Genomic DNA, 17,195 nt, shown 5'->3' on the forward strand with positions numbered 1-17,195 from the left:
TTGTTTTTTTGTCATGGAAACACTCAAACTTATTTTTGTTCCAGCCTTTATGAAAGCATCTGATTAATTGAACTGGCCTAAAGGAGAAAAGAAAATACACTCATAACTATAAGGAGCATGTCTCTGACGTCTTTTTTTTTTTTTAAACTGCGCAGAAGCTGTTACTGAACTGTTAACAATGTAAAGGAGACCCACAACTTCATATTTCCATCAGTATTTCTTCCCCATCCTTAATTCTTTCCCAACAGGTCAATTCAAAGTGTTCAGCTCAGGCCAGGTTGATTTCTGAGGTAATGCTGCAGAAATCAGCAGGGTTTATGTCAGAGCTGGGTTTGGTTCCCTTGCCCATGGTGTGCAGACAGCCCCAGGGAGCACCAGGGATGATACGAGAGGCTGCTCCATAAGACTTGGTAGATTCATATTAGAAACTCCTGCTGTTTCCTCTGCCACATAGCTTCCCTAGGCTGGTTTAGATGATTAAGAGCATGTGTTCCTGCTAGACCTCATGCTGTGGCTCTGACTCAGAGAATGTACCACAAACACATTTTAAAATTCAGATTTGAACAGACTTCTGACAAATGCAGCAGTCACTGGGGCTCACAAGCAGCCAAGCAGGAAGATTTTTCTGAAGACACTGAGCTTCCAGCGGACAAACAGGCTTCTTCCCCAGACTGTGACAGCTTCATTACAGATTCTGAATCTGAGCTGTGATTTCATCCATACTGATTCTTTTGAGTGCCTTGAGACGATCGATTGGACAGAGGAACCATTATCCATTCAAGTCACGCAGCCTCCCTGCAGAATGCAAAAAAGTGCTGTCTCAGTCAAAATTAAAATGTTTAAGATATTAAGCCTGTGTTATCAGCCACCAAAGCAAAATATTGTCTTTTGAACATCTAACAGACTATGATGTTTATAGAAAAATTAATTCCTTATTTCTTCTAAGGATTCAAGTCTCGTTTCCTGAAATCTCACATTTAACCTGGAGTCACTGAATTTTTTTTCCAGTTAAAACCAAATAATTTCTTTTATATCTCTAAAATCAGAGCAGTGTCAGGCCTTCTGAGTAGTTAGTGAGCACACAATCAATCAAATTATGTAACAATGCAATACACTTAGCCCTGGATGTGGGGGGACTAGCTCAGCTCTTTCTTGGACTTGCTCAGATATTTAGCTTGGACAGAAACCAAACTGCTTCTGGGGTTTAAAAAATGTCTGACAGAGCTTATTAAAATATTGAGTTTCCCCTCATATTGAAGTGATCATAGGAGAAAAAGGACACATATAAAGCTGTTTCTAAGAGTACTGTCACTTTTTGAGGAAGATGCACAGACTGCTTCTTTTAACTTTTTTGATGTTTACCAAACTATTAATTTTTGGAGTGAACTTGAGGTGCTACTTTTGGAAAATTCTGATGGAATTTGTTGCCTTAAATTCCTATTCTCTGCTTTTGTGGGTTTTTCTGTTTATTTGTTTTTGTTGGTTTTTTTTGGTTGTTGGGGTTTTTTGTTGTTAGAACTCGCTGTTATCTACTTTAGGTTTGGGAGTTATACATATATACATAATATATGCTTATACAATTAAAATATTTCTATTACTTGTTCAGTTGCTGAAAGACAGCAGCACATTCTTTATTTGGTGTATCTCTTCTATAGTTTTCACATCCAAGGTTACTGCCAAGCTGACTTTTGCAGCTGCAGTCCTACCAGGGATATACAGTGGAAGGTCGTAGACTGTTGGTATCGGGTGCCATTTCATTAGCATGCAGGAAGCCAAGAAAATCCAATCATTGAGGGCTCTAGGCAAAAAAAAAAATCACACGTCAATTGGAAATTGCACTGAGCATGTGTGTTTTCTTCAGCTTTGAGAGGGAAGACTGAGGGAAGGTGAGCCAGTTCCACCAGTTACAAATGGGTTCAAACTAAAATCCTACATTCCTTCTGGAAAACAAGAAACAGGTTTAACAAGGCTTCAGCACTCTCACCTAATTCACTTCACTTGGTTTAAAAATGCATTTTAGGTACATAATACTGTTGTGATGCTTAAGGGAGTGGTGGTTCTCTGGTTTATGACTGCCTGAGGCACTCTCTTCTGAGTTGGAAATAATAACTCTTAAAAGCCAAAACCCATCTTTTGTGGTAAATATGTGTGATATATATCCTTGCTTCCATAGAACATTATTAAAATGTAGTTTACTTGACCCAAATACAGTATTTTGGATATTTATGCTGCCCTTGAAGTAAATAAATTTGCAATGCTTTTTTTTTTTTCCCTTTTCTTCTTTTTTGTCAGAAGGAATTATTAAATCTGCCTCCAATTTAAAAGTCATCCTTAACTATGCCTCTTAATTTCAGTGGTCCAAATCATCAGCACAGGTTCCTGCAAACAGAAGCAGTTTGTTTGCACAAGCATGCAAAAAAGGAAGTCTGGGTTTATATGCCCAGAGGAACAAGGTGCTAATTCTGGAGGGAAAGGGAAGAACAATCTGGCCAGGTCCCCAGAAAATTCTATTTGATGCAAGGCTGTTCTCAAATCATCTAGAATTTTGAATTTGGTTTGTACTGGTGGTTCAGATACCAAGTAAGTCTGCAGAGAAAATTACTCTATTAGCTGCATTGCATTTTAAAATGTTGAATCATTTTCAATACTTACAGATGGGGGGTTTTTTTCCTCCTAAAAAGTAAACAGTTCTCATGTACTCTGTCTGACAGATACTCTCTTTGGAAAACTTTGACACTATTTCTTCCACTTCTAGGTATTTGGTGGCCCAGACTTCCTCTCTCCTAGGCTAGCCCAGCTGTGTGTTTCAAGATCAGCACAGAACCCACTGCGAGTCTCCACCACTGGCAATTCAGCTATTGTCCGTTTCGAGACAGATGCAGCAGTGACAGGGAAAGGTTTTAATGCCTCCTGGCAAGAAAATCCAGGTGGTGAGTATACTGATTAGTGCCATGAGAAATTCATGAAGTCTTGAGAGCTGAGGATCAGCCATGCAAGCATTCAAAGTAGCCAAACAGCACAGGACGGAAAGCTGAAAGAGAACTTTGGTCATACTGAATTTGGTAACACTATGAGATGCTGAAAAGCACAGAGTTAAAAATTGTCTAATTATTCACTCTATTTATTAACTCTAATTATTAACTCTATTAAATCTAGGTCTATTTATGTATTTTGTTTAGGTTTCTTCTCTACATAGTTAATGAAGACATTCCTGTAATCAGCAAAGGATTTGGCATGCTACCACTTCTCTCCACCCACTTACCCATACAGAGTCCTTTATTAACTGAATGATGTTTTGGTTTTAAATGATAAAGTGAAAAGTATCTGAAAATATGGCTTAACTTGAAGAACTCAGTGGACTGGACTGGACTGGACCCCAAAAATATTTTGAGTGATTAGTAAATACTTGATCTCTGTAGGGTTCATCCATCACCCAATGTGATTATTTGTTCATAGCCTTACTGGTATTCAGTAAAAGAAGAGATATGCTTAAAAACTCAACCACGTCTCTACATGGGAGTTCTTATAAAAAGGCCAATTATCAGGAAAAAATTGCACAGAAAAGTGGCGAGAGGCAAATTTTAATTCTTGCAGCTTTGCTTGATTGAGCACACCAATTCATTAATTTGTCAAGGTTTATACTTCTCCTCTCTCACAAGTTTTATGAGAAAGGCGCAAGATTTTTTTCTTAATAAAAGAAATCTACAATAGTCCTTTGAATTAATCCCCTTCTGAGATCTGGCAGCTTTTTTTTTTTCTACTTAGGCCCCCTGAAGCTTTCTTATCCCTTTACAATGTCTTGCCTGCTGTACTCCAACCCCCTCTAACCTCTAAAATACCCACTCACCAGAATGCAGTAGCAGTACAGTAACAGTATAGTTTTTTAATCCTTCCAGCAAGCTGCCTCCACCTACAGCAATCCCAATGTCTTTCTTTCTCCCTCCTCCATCTCTTTTTAAGATATAAAAGTCTATTTGTGTTAGTCCTGTTGAAATCCCTGGTACTTCCCACACAAAATCCATCATTCCAGGCTATTTAGATATTCATGAGCACCAGATCTGCTCTGACCAGAAGTATCTGAGGGTGGAGTCCTCAGGAAGCCCTCAACCTCCTCATGGGTAGAGAAGTAAAAATTTGTGGTTTGCAATTGCTGCACAGCTCATGAACAAAGAGGAGCTCCCAGCTCTCTCAGTAAAAAAGTAATTTTCTCAGCCCATGCTCAGCTAGGCCTAGTTATTGCTTTTGCAGTATGCCAGGTCTCTGGCATTCATATGAACAGTATTTTGGATTGTTTTTACAGTATCTAGGATAGAGGAATAACAGCACTAATGCTTCAGCCTTTACAGCATCTACTACCAGCTTGGGACTACATTACTCTGACCAATATTTTTGTATACTCAGTTATAATGATAATGTTATTCTTTCCTAGAAGGAATTTCCATTGATTCTTGTTGCACACTTCAACACTTGTAGCATCTTACAAAAGCTTAATGTAGGAAACATAAAGAAGGAGGTGTTCTTAGTTTAAAAATAGAGGTGGATTCTCACTAAGCATAAAAGAAAAAAGCTTGTGATTTAAACTTATTGTGTCTTTTTCAGGCTGTGGTGGTATTTTCCAAACTACCAGTGGGGAAATCCATTCTCCAAACTATCCTCAACCTTATAATAACAACACAGATTGTTCCTGGGTTATCCAAGTTGACCACAGCCACAGAGTCCTATTGAATTTCATGGACTTCGACATTGAAAATCACCATTCATGTAACTATGACAATGTTGAAGTAAGTAACAAAAGAAATTTCAAGTTTCCTTAATTAGTCTGGTGAAATGCTTGCAAAATAGCCTCGTACATAGATAACTGTTATGATGACACCCTTTTCCTTTTATAGTGCAGTTTAACACAGCTTGCTCCAAGCCATAGGATGAACTGCTGACATATATAGCAGATTGCCCACACTCTGCTACAAACTGAGGAGAGAGGGAGTTTGCATCCAGAGGGAATTGTTGCTGGCTGATTTTCTTTACATATGAACTGTTTATTCAGGTGTTCTGCAGCTGTCTGTTTAATTGCTTCATTAGACCCACTGCTCTCTTTAAAGCTTCACATTGCTGCTGGTTTGTGAACTTTTGTTGGTGCCACAGAAATTCAAATTGCTGCTCAATCAGTGCACAAAAAAAACTCTCTGGGTCTTCTCTTGGCCTTTTGGGAGCAGGGACATGAAATCCTGACCCTCAATGTCAGATTGCACTTCACTCAGTACAAAGGCATGTGTGATCAGTACTAGTCAGATAAAGCACAGTGGCTGTAGCCCAAAATTCAGCTTTCCTCTCCCTGATAAACTGTCATTCACAAAGAACTCAATTTGGCAGGAGCTAAGACTCTTTTGAAAACAGCATCAGTTTTAACAACATTGCCTCGTAAAGCTTTTTTGTACTGAACTAGAAAAAAGGAAAAGTGTTCCCATTTTGCTGAGCAGAACTGAAAATTTCATTTGCCCACAATGTGTCTTTGTATATGACTTTGTATAACGTGTCTTTGTATAATGTTCCTTTTTTTTATTTATGGTTATGAAGCATAAGGAAATATGGTTATGTCTTTTTTTTTTAAATTATTAACTACATCAGGGGACCTTTGAAAAGGAACTTTCAAATCTTCTGTGCTATGACACAGGAGTAGGAAGTAAAAGTACATGACAGAAACATGGGCTACACAAATTAAGGGCTAAATTCTGAAAAGGTCTGATATACCAGTTTCTCTTCTAGACCTGATTACAAGGGTTATTTGCACGTACCTTAACACTTTGTGGAGTACTCAGTTCCATGAGCTCTTTGCAGCTATAAGCACAAGTTTCCCATTACCTTTACAGGCTGGATAGGACATTGAGTTTTGAATGATAGAAAAGAATCGTTCCATCAGTGGATAGAGGAGATGTCTGTGCCAGAGCTCTTTGCATGAATGGAGTCTGCAGACCATATGCAGTGACACCCCTTGTCCTTCAAAGCTGTAGGAGGATCAGTTGTTTGCTTCTGCCTTTTGGTTTTCTGGGGGTGCTGAAGAAGAGAGTTGCCCATTATGCCCAACTGTGCAAACACAATTGGAGATTCAAATTTGATGCAGACATCAATCACTGTCCACCAAGTAGAGTGTGGTTTGAAAATTGATGAGGGGGAATTCTGGTTTGAAGCCAAAAGATAATAAAGGGGTCTGAGGCCTTGGTGTATGAGATAGAGTTTTTCAATGCTCATGTAGGGGAACCAGCAGGGCAAGAAAAGAGTAAATGAGATTTCTTTCATTCCTGGTATGCCAATAATAGGAGAATCACTTGTTACCAACAGCTAGATGTGATTTGTGTTTACCTCATTTCAAGATTTACTATATGGCTCAAACATAGGAGAACAGAGTGAGGGGACAGAGAGTGGTTGGAAAATATAAGTAGATGTCTGACTGTGAATGGTTTAGGAATTGCATTCCAAAAGCTGTGTAAATGGAAAATACAGGCAGCTAAGGAAGCAGGTGGGTTGTTTTTCTCTCTGTAATATAGGACAACTACCATGTATGAGTAGCACAGATGTTCCACCCTTTTCTGTTTCTTGAATCTTTTACTTATCTGTATGGGGTTTTTTGCTCTGTGAGTTCTCTTGGGGCTTCCCTCCACCCTTGAGTGTACCAATGGTCTTTTCTTTCACTCTCCCCCTTCTAGATCCACTCATTTTTCCCTACACCATGACTCAAGATTTTTTTTTTTTTTAATATTTCTACCATAAATTCCTTTCTATGGGGAACACATGAAAATGTACTTTTTTCCTCTAAGGTTTTCCATTGCATGTGTGTTATGTGAGCAAAGGGGGAGGAGGGAAAATACTTGTGTCTGCTGCTTCTTGGCTATGCTGCAGCTCCATAAAGCCTGGTGCATTTTTCAGTTCTGCTCAGTGATTTCAGATGTGAATCTGAGCACGGATCTAAGTTCAGCCAAATGTATTCTGAGCCTGTGATGGTAAATCATGGGATAATTGCCCTGAGCTCCCTCTAGAGCCAATGGAGGGAGTGCAGTGAGCACATTTTTCATTCGTTTAGCTTTTTAAATTTAGTTGAGTCCTCTGTTTCTGCATCTCAATTTTCTTTTTTATTTGTTCTCAGAACATATGACCATCTCTTCATCTGTTAAATAAGTGTGTATAGCCTTTCTCTAATCTCAAGTCTAACTCAGTTATATTATGTAGAAAGCATAAGGTCTTTGAGAAAAGTTTTTTGTTGTCATTGCCACCATACTTGAGTAAATTTTTAATTCCTCTCTGTGTACCCTCCCTTGTGTGCTTCTGTTGGGAGAGTTTGACTCACAAAAAATTTGTTTATTTGAAGGAAAATGGAGGGAAAGAAATTGTGAATGCACCAGTTGCTGTATTTTTGGACAATGTTTAACCAATAATGTATCTGATGCTATGCCAGGAGCTCAGGTCAGCAAGAGATTCAGGTATTTGGAGACTGGAGGAGAACATGGCTCAGAAGGGAGTGCTTGTAGCACAAGGTCCTGAAAAGGGGAGCGAGAAATAACTTAGTCTCTCCAGTGAGTTTGATTAAGTGTTATCTTTTCTTTCCTGTGGCATTATAACAAGTAAAACACAGGAATGTAGAACTGTAAGTTTCTGGGAGATAGAGAGGAGGTACAACTTCATTTATTCCAGGTGCTGGCAAAGAGGATTTTTCAAGAGAGATCAGTTAGAAATATGTGGAGGCTTTTTTTGCTCAGAAGGCAAAAACTGACATCTTTTTGTCATGTGTTTGTGCAAAATGTGTTCAGGACACATTTGCAGAAGAAGGCAATGAGTCACTCAGTTATGTTCACTGTGGAAAGGGAATTGCTGCTATGCACAATTCAACTGAAAACTTGGCTTTTTAGTAAGCAGATACATCAGTTTTCCTTAGTCATGCAGCCACAGAAATGCATTTCTCAGATGTTTTCAAAATAACTTTAAGAAACTGCAGAGACTCTACTCTTTTCTGAACTAGTGTGTGAATACTGTGGTTTCTGATCTCACTGCAAGCCTGAAATCCTCCTGGTCATATCCTTAGCTGGGCAGGGGCACACAGATCAAAGCCAGCATTTTACCAGGAGCAGTCAGGCCCTCTGTCTATGCCTTGTCAATGCAATGCTTCTTCTCAGTTTTAGCATTCAGATAAAATCCTCTCACTGCTGTCTAGGGAAAGACACTGCTTTAATTCCTAAGGGTTATTTTTTTTCCCCCACATTCCATGGTTTGTGGTTTTTAACTCCAGGCGGTCTGATTTATATACAGAATATATGTGCAGAAGAAGAATAAACACTGCACGCTGTGTATTAGAGGGCTGATTGTGGCAGGCTGCCAAGAGAGAAGAAAAGGTAGAATGGATGGATGTTTTTGGGTGTCTTTACCAGGTACTCATTTTAACAGGCGTTGAAGACTTAATACTCCATCACAAGATCCCACACAGCTAGCCAGTGTTCACAGAATCACAGGCAAATGTTTAATTCATGAGTACAGCATTGACTATGTAGGGTATGTCAGGGGATTAAGCAGGAGTTTTGTCCCTTGTTTCTTAGCTCTGAGGTTTATTTGAGACAGGTCATCTTTCTCTCAGCTGCTGGTTTGGGTTTTTTAGGTTTTTTTGTTTTGTTTTGGTTTGGTTTGATTTGTTTTTTTTTCACTAGTCTGTTCAAAAGCCTTTGAATACTGGAGGCAGAAACATTGCATTGTGTTACACAGTCTAGTTAAAAATTTCTATTTCATTGGTGCTGCCTTGCACAGACTTGCTAGAATGTGAGGCATTTTGAAGTAAGGGAAGACATTCTCAATAAAAAGTACATGTCTTCTAATATGATGACATTTGTATATCTTTTATAGAACTTTTAGCATCCTGGCTCCATTTTTGGGTGTTTCTATACACATTTTAATCCATATTTTTCTCCACTGCATTAAATGATGTGCCTGTGGCAGGGCAGGATGTTAATGCTGAAACAGGAACTGAATTCAGCTGCTGTTGCAGCCCAAAGGCTCTTCCTCTGTGGGTCATGTAACTATGCTGGGAGCTCCAGCACTCCTTACTGCAGAAGGCAGGCACTTCTGAGACTGTCCCATGGCCCCAAACAGCAGCAACAAATCATCAATCATATTCTGCTGGAGTGCTGGGAAGGATTAATGGGTGAATGAGACTGTGGCCATTTTTCTCTCTGTGTACTTTGTTTTGTCAAAATTGTGATGTTGCTTAAATTATGAACTCATTGGTTCTAACTACTCTGTCCTTCTCTTCCTGATTGTGAAACAGGAAGGAAACAAAATTATCAGCTGTAGGGGGGGGGGGGGGGGGAAGAGAAGGAAGACATTTGTGGTAAAATTAAATGTACAGTTTTGTAAACCTGTCTATTTTCTTCCTTTTTTTTTTAATACTTTTCTTTACCCTCTGCTTAAATAGCACGTCATTTATATATGTGTAATTCTGCACTTTAAAGCTGTTATAAAACACAGATATAGGACTCTGATCCTTGATGCTGGATCTAAAAAACCATAATCCTAGTGAACTTTTATCCAGAGTCATGGCTCTCACTGGTACACCATTGCATGTTTGGGCCAGTTTGGAAATCTTTACTGAGACAAGATGTAGGGTTTGAATGAATGAAAGCTAATGGGAGCTCATGTTAGCCATTAACAGAAAACAGCTAATATATGGCGATACCTGAACTGTTAAATGAGAGTTGCTTCAGTACCCAAAACACATGAAAAAATATGTTTACTTGGGTCATTTCTGTTACAAAGGTCACAATAGCTTCAACCTGAAATTTGGACATTGCCACTTAAGATAGGTTATATACAGTTTGTTGCACTGCCTGTAGCAGGACTATATCATGGTCAAAATACACGAAACATAAGAGAAGGAATGAAATAAAAGTCTTCTCAATACTCCCATTGAAACCAAATAATTTGATATTTTCATAAACAGGTATTTGATGGTCCTAACAATGCAGCACCACTTCTCAGAAGACTCTGTGGAACACAGCATCCTCCTCCTATCACATCCTCCAAGAATCTGATGTACATCCGACTGCACTCCGATACAACCATCCAGCACAGGGGCTTCCGTGCTCACTTCGCTCAGGGTAATGTCATCATTTGCACTGATGCATATTTATCTAATCACCACTTTGTATCTCACACAGTCTTTTAGCACAGCTGATAATGGGAAGTGTCATTTCTACCCATGCAGCATACCAGTGTGTATCTTTACCAGGAACAAATTTTTCCAAATTATAGATGGAAGACTTTAAAGTCCCAGGATCGACTAATATTCTTCAACTGGGAAAAAAAAAATCATACTTTTTATAGCAAGGCATCTGGCACACATCAGCTACATCTTATTTTTCCTTCCTAGAGTTAACTGTCCATAGCTATCCTGAGAAAAATGTACAACAGGCAGTTTCCAGAGACCTAGTGACAAAATAACATTTTATATGTCCATCCATGCGCATGAATCCGAAAAGCTATAAAAGAATTCTGTGTGGTGCTGTTGATGAAATCCATGGATTCAGGCCTGCACACCCTGCCAAACATCAACTATCCAATTTGTGGCAGACTAATTGGTATTTTACATGGTTTCCTTTTTAATGAAAAATGACGCCAATGGGGCAGAATTTTTCCTGAAGCTAAATATTATTTGATACCTGGTGATTCGCTTTTACTTTTCCTCAATAATTTGGGAAACAGTGTTTCCCCCAAGATACAGACATTGAATTTTCGCTGAGAAAATAATTTTCTCTCATTTTCCTCTCAGGATTCTTTTCACAGTAAATTATTGCTTTTCCCAGAAATGTTTCTTTCTTTGAAAATATTGTGGAAAAAAAAGAAAAGGAGGATTTTGTATTTTTTAAAAAATCTCATAAGCCCTAGTTACTAAGGTACTAGTTAGATACCTAATTATGCATTTCTGGCTAACATCTGTGAGAGCCTAAACTGTTCAGCTTTCTCAGAACACATTTACTGGATTCAGTACTGTACAAATCATGTCTGGTGAGTGAGGGGTCCGTCCGTAGGATGTTAGCAACCCAGCTTCCCTCTTCCTGAGAAAACTCAGTTAACTAAGTCTCATCTTTTCTTTGGTATTTTAGGCAGCACAGCACAATAAATGAGCCTCACTCTTTGGTACTTATCTCCTCACCCTGCAGTTTGAAGCAGGTGTGTGTTAACTTCTGACCTGGGCAGTTTATGAGCAGCCAGTGAGCTTAGGGATGAGGCATGGCAGCAGTCAGCACTGTCAGCCAAAAGTTCTGCAGTCAGTCAAGCTCTAGAGTGTGTGCAACATCTCACACAATTGCAGTTTTGCTGACAGCTCACAAGAGGCCCCTGCCAATGCAATGTGGGGCCATCCTTGCTGGAAGATTGTGGACAGTTACTTATGATTTTATTCTTCCTAGCTGCCAGCATAGACAAATGACCTGAGTGTTGCACTACCCTGAAACCAAGTTATTGTGGGCCCGAGGTATCTCATCTGGGCTATGAAGAGATGAAAGCTATCAGGTGTAAAGTCACTCTGGCTTCTTGCAGATGGTTATCCAGGTGCAGCATGGCATGTAGATCCAGGTCAAGAAAGTGCAGCCAGTGGTGGGAACTAATCCTTAAATCTCTTCTTTTGATGAAGCACTATTGTGAATTTTGTTCTCATTTCATGCTGATGTACCATGTTATACTTCATGCATTCATTTTCACTGCAGAATCTAAGCAAGGTGATTTGTATATATAAATATTTATATATATACCTATATCTTTGTGTTTCTTTCTAAAGCATGTGGAAGTTTTATAGAGTCAGATTCAGTTGGGGCAGCAATTTCCTCTCCTCTATATCCTGCCAAATACCCGAACAATCAGAACTGCAGCTGGATTATTCAGGCTCAGGAACCATGTAAGTAAAAACATCTTTTATAGTTAGTTGTGATGACTAACATCCTCATCTTCTTTTCTGTAATAACAATGCAAAATTCCTCCTTTATTTCTTTAGGAAGTTCTGTATCCTGGTAGTTGGTGAATGTGGCTCTCCCAGTCTGTCAGGAGTCAGATTTCACTGAAAAAATTTAGTGCATAGTGAGGAAAACAATTTACAACTTTATCATCTTAGCCAATTTACTGTGACCCAAGTGTTACAATTATAAATGAGGTGTTGAACACTATGTGAGGGTGGATTCATTTATGAGAAAATCTAATGGTTTACATATAATTAAAGCACTTGTATTTAGCTGACTTTATTTTGGTCTGGAGCTTTGAAGCTGGAGTTGTGTTACATGAAATCTATGCCATTAACATTAAAAAAATTGGATTGAATAATGAGAAAAGGTGCACAGAAACTTCAATTTCAAATACAAACTAAAATATATAAATAAACTTTTGTTATGTGCATAGATACACTCTCACCTATTCATAATTTTACACAGATTTATGATTGATTATGAAACACCAAATATTTTCCATCAGATGCTGCTATTACCTCCATTACCTTTACCTTGTATAAGGTTCCTAAAAATAATTTGTATGTGTTAAATCCTATAATAGTGTCCCGGTATCCTAATTTTAAATAGGAACTATTTAGACATTGTTAAAATCCTAGAATGTTTCAATCATATTTATAAGTTTATTTTGCTAGTTTAATAAACAAATATCAATTTACCAAGAAAATACCAAAACATAAACCAGGAGATAAGCAATTCTTTTCTTATCATAGTTACTTATACAAATGGGGTGTCCATGAAAAGGACATCACCTGGGCTGATCATTACCTATACAACGTTTATTTTTAAAGACAAACATTTCCTGGATTCATATTGAAAACTCACACATGACTCCTGTCTCCTGAATTACAGGAGTGAGTGTGAGAGACCATCTAAATGCTGTGTAAGAAGTAGTGACTTGCTCCACTTACCAGCAGGACCACCCCATGCCTCATGTTACAGCTCCATGTGGCTTTGTTATGCTGTCACATGGCATTACATAAATAAATAGTACAGATACATTGCATTGCATGCCCATATCCAATAGATTTAGCCAATGGCAGGCCACAGCAGAGTTCCTGCTCTGCTTTTGCTGGGAAGGCCAACAAGTCTTCTGCTCCGGCCACCCAGTGTGTTTTCCCTTTTTGCAGTGTGTCCTGAGGACCCGCATTGATAGCTGTAATTGATTGACTGGGTGGGACACAAAGGAGTGTGGAACATGTGTGTGCAGCTGAGTGCCAGTCAGGGCACCCTGCTGAATGCAGCCTGGGCTCCATGGCTGTCATTTCAGCTTTTTCAAGCCAATTAAGTGGAGCCCAGTGTGAAACAAAATATTTCTGTCAAATTCATCTTGGTCAGTGTGGGAGAAAACTTACTTATCATCTAAATCATGAGACTCTTCTTAACCCACTCAAACTGCACTGGAGCCCTAAAGCCAATAGTAATTTCTGTCCCACCACTGGTGTCTCAGAAGGACAGCTTATCTTCTGCCAGATGTGATTTTATATCAGATGAGCAAGAGTAGTAGGAGAGTCAAAAATACCCTGACTCAGAAATTCTCTTTTTCATGATATAGCCTGCAGTCCAGGAGTGTGGAAAATCCAATTCTGTACGAGTATAGCTGAGGGTAGTTAATGATCCTTTGGCCAGTCCAATTGATGAATATGGAATGTTGCAATATGATGAAAGAAGTGGCTCTTTCTAAGCCTGGAGCAGGGCACATTTGTCCAGATCTATGGTATAGATCGCAAAGGGACAGCAGGTCATGGGTACATAGGTTTTGTTTCTGAATGTCTGTAGATTTTCCATATTTTATTTGCTAATGTTTTCAGTATATAATGAAGTTGTCCAGCAACAAGGAAGCTTAGATCCATGTGTATATGTTAAATCCTGTCCTTCTAATGTTGATTGAACTAGAAAGTACTGAAAGGTGCTGAAGAGATTTACCAGGACTTTTGCACTAAAGGTTAATGCACTTACATCAAATTTATTCAATATATAATGAAAAGACTACTTCAGATTATATGCTTTATGGGGACTCATTTACTTCAGGGGAAAAGAAGAACATTTGTTTGCATGTAATTATTTCTCTGTGAAATTAAAAACTTCTTCCTAAATTTTTACTCTTTGCTGTTGCCAGTCAACCACGTCACGCTTTCATTCACTGACTTTGATATTGAAAATGATGGACAAAACTGTACAACGGATTTTGTGGAGATTTTGGATGGGAATAACTATGAGGCTCCTCTTCAAGGTATTGTACCTTTCCCTCACGTATTTCATCTGTATAGAACTACACCCAAGATAAGCAGGAGAAGGTATTCTCTTCGTGGTCTACTGCTTCATGGATTTTCTTTGATAACAGATTCTCCTTGGCCTCTATGGCCAGAGGAAATCAAGAATGGAGGATAAATCTTTGGTGTGACTGGCTGAGTCCTCCCAGGCTGTGACTGTGCTCCTACTAACCTGCAGTTTGGTGCTGACTCCAGCTGCCTTTTCCTTCCTCCTCAGCTGAACAATATTGGGAACCAAGCAATTCAGTTTAAACAGAATTTCCAGTTAATTGCACAAAAACATAACGTAACTCACAAGCACAGCAAATAAGTGAAGTCCATGCTAAACACAGGTAAGGAAACTGCAGACTTCTGGGAGAAGGAAATGGTTTTTTGCCAAGCCATGGAAAGCCTAGTTTTTCTGCTCTTTCCCGAGTTTTCTATAGCTTTCTTCTGACTTCTCTGGACAGTACCATCACCTTCAAGTGCCAGGAGCAGCCTGAAGCAACAAAATTCAGAGCCCTGGTCACAGGGTGGCTCCAACTCTCCTCATATCCCTAGGGATGCCTCTAATTCCTTTCTGGAAAATTCAGAATATCTCTGTCTTATTATGTTCTCCCCTACTCTACTTATGTGCTCCTTTGCTGGGAATGGGGCTGCAGTCAATTTAAATGGTTTGTAACTAGGAGCAGAATTCATTTTTTGTCTCCTATCCTTGGTTTTCACTTGCCAAAATGACTTTTTAGTACTTAAAGGGGACATATAAGAAAGATGGGAAAAAACATTTTAGAAAGGCATATTAAGATTGTCATGGGTTTTTTAAAAGAAGGTAGATTTCAACAAGATATAGAGTTTTTTACAATGAGGGTAGTAAACTACTGCATCAAGATGTCCAGAGAATTTGTAGATGCCCTGGAAACATTCTAGGTCAGGCTGGATAAGGTTCTGAGCAACCAGATCTAGTTGAAGATGTCCCTGCTTATTGCAGGGTGGTTGGACTAGATGACCTTTAAAGGTTCCTTCCAACCCAAAGTATTCTGTGATACTAGCTGCTATATGTCTTTTCACTGTCAGATGCCTTTTTGACAGATCTGGGCTCATATTCCTAATCCCCATGTTACAATCCATTACAGGAGAAATGGTCTGTTATTTTTCAGGGTTTTTTTTTTTCTCATCAGAAACCAATTGATTGAAATGGAAACCGCTGTCAGATATATTTCATAGTTTCTGTTAAGGTTTATTTCGAATTAGGCAGAAATTCCTCATTTTTTTCATTCTCATTGACGGAACTTGTTGACAGAATAGCCAGAGACAAGAGTGTCTGGAGTGCAGGAGGTCCTTTTCCTGTTAAAAAAATTGACACAAGAGTTGAGTTTTGTGCAAATGTAATGGAATATTTCTTTTTTTTTTTTTGTAGATTGAATTGACATCTGCAATTGTAAGCAACAAACATTACTCCTGCTTGATTTCGGGCATTAACTCCAAATGTTAAATTACAAGTAGTAATTACATGATAAACACTCATTTTTTTCCCCTCTCTGGTCTGCTGTCTTTCAGGCCGTTACTGTGGCACTACTATGCCACATCCTATCACTTCTTTTGGTAATGCCTTGGTGGTGAATTTCATCTCCAACAACAACATTACTGCCAGGGGTTTCCATGCCACCTATGCTGCATCATCGTCATGTAAGTCCATACAGCAGGTGCTACTTCCTTATGCCTCTGACTTTTAAGAAGATCCTGTACCTCTTTTTCTCTCTGCCATTCAATTTTTGAACCTCCCCTGTTGCCCTTCCTCATTTTGGCCAAGGTCTCAGCAAGTACATCAACAAGTTAAAGAACAAAGACACAAGGAGAAATGCTTTCTTGATTAGCAAGTGTTCTGTCTCTGTCTAGCTTTTTTGTTGGTTTTTTTTTAATGCCATCCTTTCCAAACCTCTGTTGTCTCTTTCTTGTTGCAGCCTGCGGGGGTACTTTCCACATGGACAGAGGAGCTTTCAACAGCCCTGGCTATCCCGAGCCGTATCCGCTCAACATCGAGTGTGTCTGGACAATCCTCAGCTCCCCTGGCAACCGCCTCCAGCTGTCCTTCATGTAAATGCATTGCCAGGGGTTATTATTCAGCCTTTAACAGACCTGAAGGAAGGATGCTCTGTGTTTATTAGGAAATGTAATTACCGAATGATAAAGCTGAAACATATTTTTAGAGTAACTTGGAAAGAGAACACAGCAGGGGTTAGTGGCAGCTTGCAATCAGTGTTTCCCTGTCTTAGTCATTGCTTATATTAAGGCATATACAGCATTATATAAATAGGTGGTTTATTATTTGAGCAGCATGGGATGCTGAAGAAGACAGTTCTTACTTACTTATAAACAAGAGGAAATTTAGCATCACTCTCCCTTTTCTTTACAAAGGAAATTCCTACAATATAATAATTCATTTTAGTGTATGTTATATAGCTGATTAATATAAAGGCCCCAGATATTCCACACATTGTAGGGTTACACCTCTGAAGGGATCTTGGTGCATTTATGACGTGGGCTGAGGCAAACCTCATGAAATTCAACAAAGTCAAGTGCCAGATCCAAAACCTAGGTCAGAGCAATCCCAGAGATGCACATAGTTTGGGCAGAGAAGTGATTGAGAACAGCCCCATTGAGAAGGACTTGGGGGTGATGGTTGATGAAAAACTCAACATGAGCCAGCAGTGTGCACTCACAGCCCAGAAAGCCAAAGAAATCCTGGGCTGCATTCAAAGGAGTCTGGTCATCAGGTCAAGGGAGGATTCTGCCCCTCTCTTCTGCTCTCGTGAGATCCCACCTGGAATACTGCATATGGTTGTGTTGTCCTCAATGTAAGAAGGACATGGAAGCCACAAAGGTGAAAAGGGGACTGGAGCACCTCCCTTGTGAAGAC

At 39.2% G+C, this 17,195-nt stretch overlaps 1 protein-coding gene across 1 annotated transcript in view; it reads left to right on the forward strand.

Annotated features, from left to right (window-relative positions):
• The window catches only part of CUBN (cubilin), a 143,119-nt gene that overhangs the window by 68,556 nt on the left and 57,368 nt on the right, over nucleotides 1-17,195 (forward strand). Inside the window, exons 30-36 of the mRNA XM_062494545.1 lie at nucleotides 2,756-2,930; nucleotides 4,600-4,781; nucleotides 9,974-10,130; nucleotides 11,810-11,926; nucleotides 14,146-14,259; nucleotides 15,836-15,964; nucleotides 16,240-16,372. Of these exons, the coding sequence (XP_062350529.1) occupies nucleotides 2,756-2,930; nucleotides 4,600-4,781; nucleotides 9,974-10,130; nucleotides 11,810-11,926; nucleotides 14,146-14,259; nucleotides 15,836-15,964; nucleotides 16,240-16,372 (1,007 nt within the window). The remainder of the gene's footprint in view (nucleotides 1-2,755; nucleotides 2,931-4,599; nucleotides 4,782-9,973; nucleotides 10,131-11,809; nucleotides 11,927-14,145; nucleotides 14,260-15,835; nucleotides 15,965-16,239; nucleotides 16,373-17,195) is intronic.

The sequence above is a fragment of the Cinclus cinclus genome, chromosome 1 (assembly GCF_963662255.1).
Source record: "Cinclus cinclus chromosome 1, bCinCin1.1, whole genome shotgun sequence".
In the NCBI taxonomy this organism is placed as follows: Eukaryota; Metazoa; Chordata; class Aves; order Passeriformes; family Cinclidae; genus Cinclus; species Cinclus cinclus.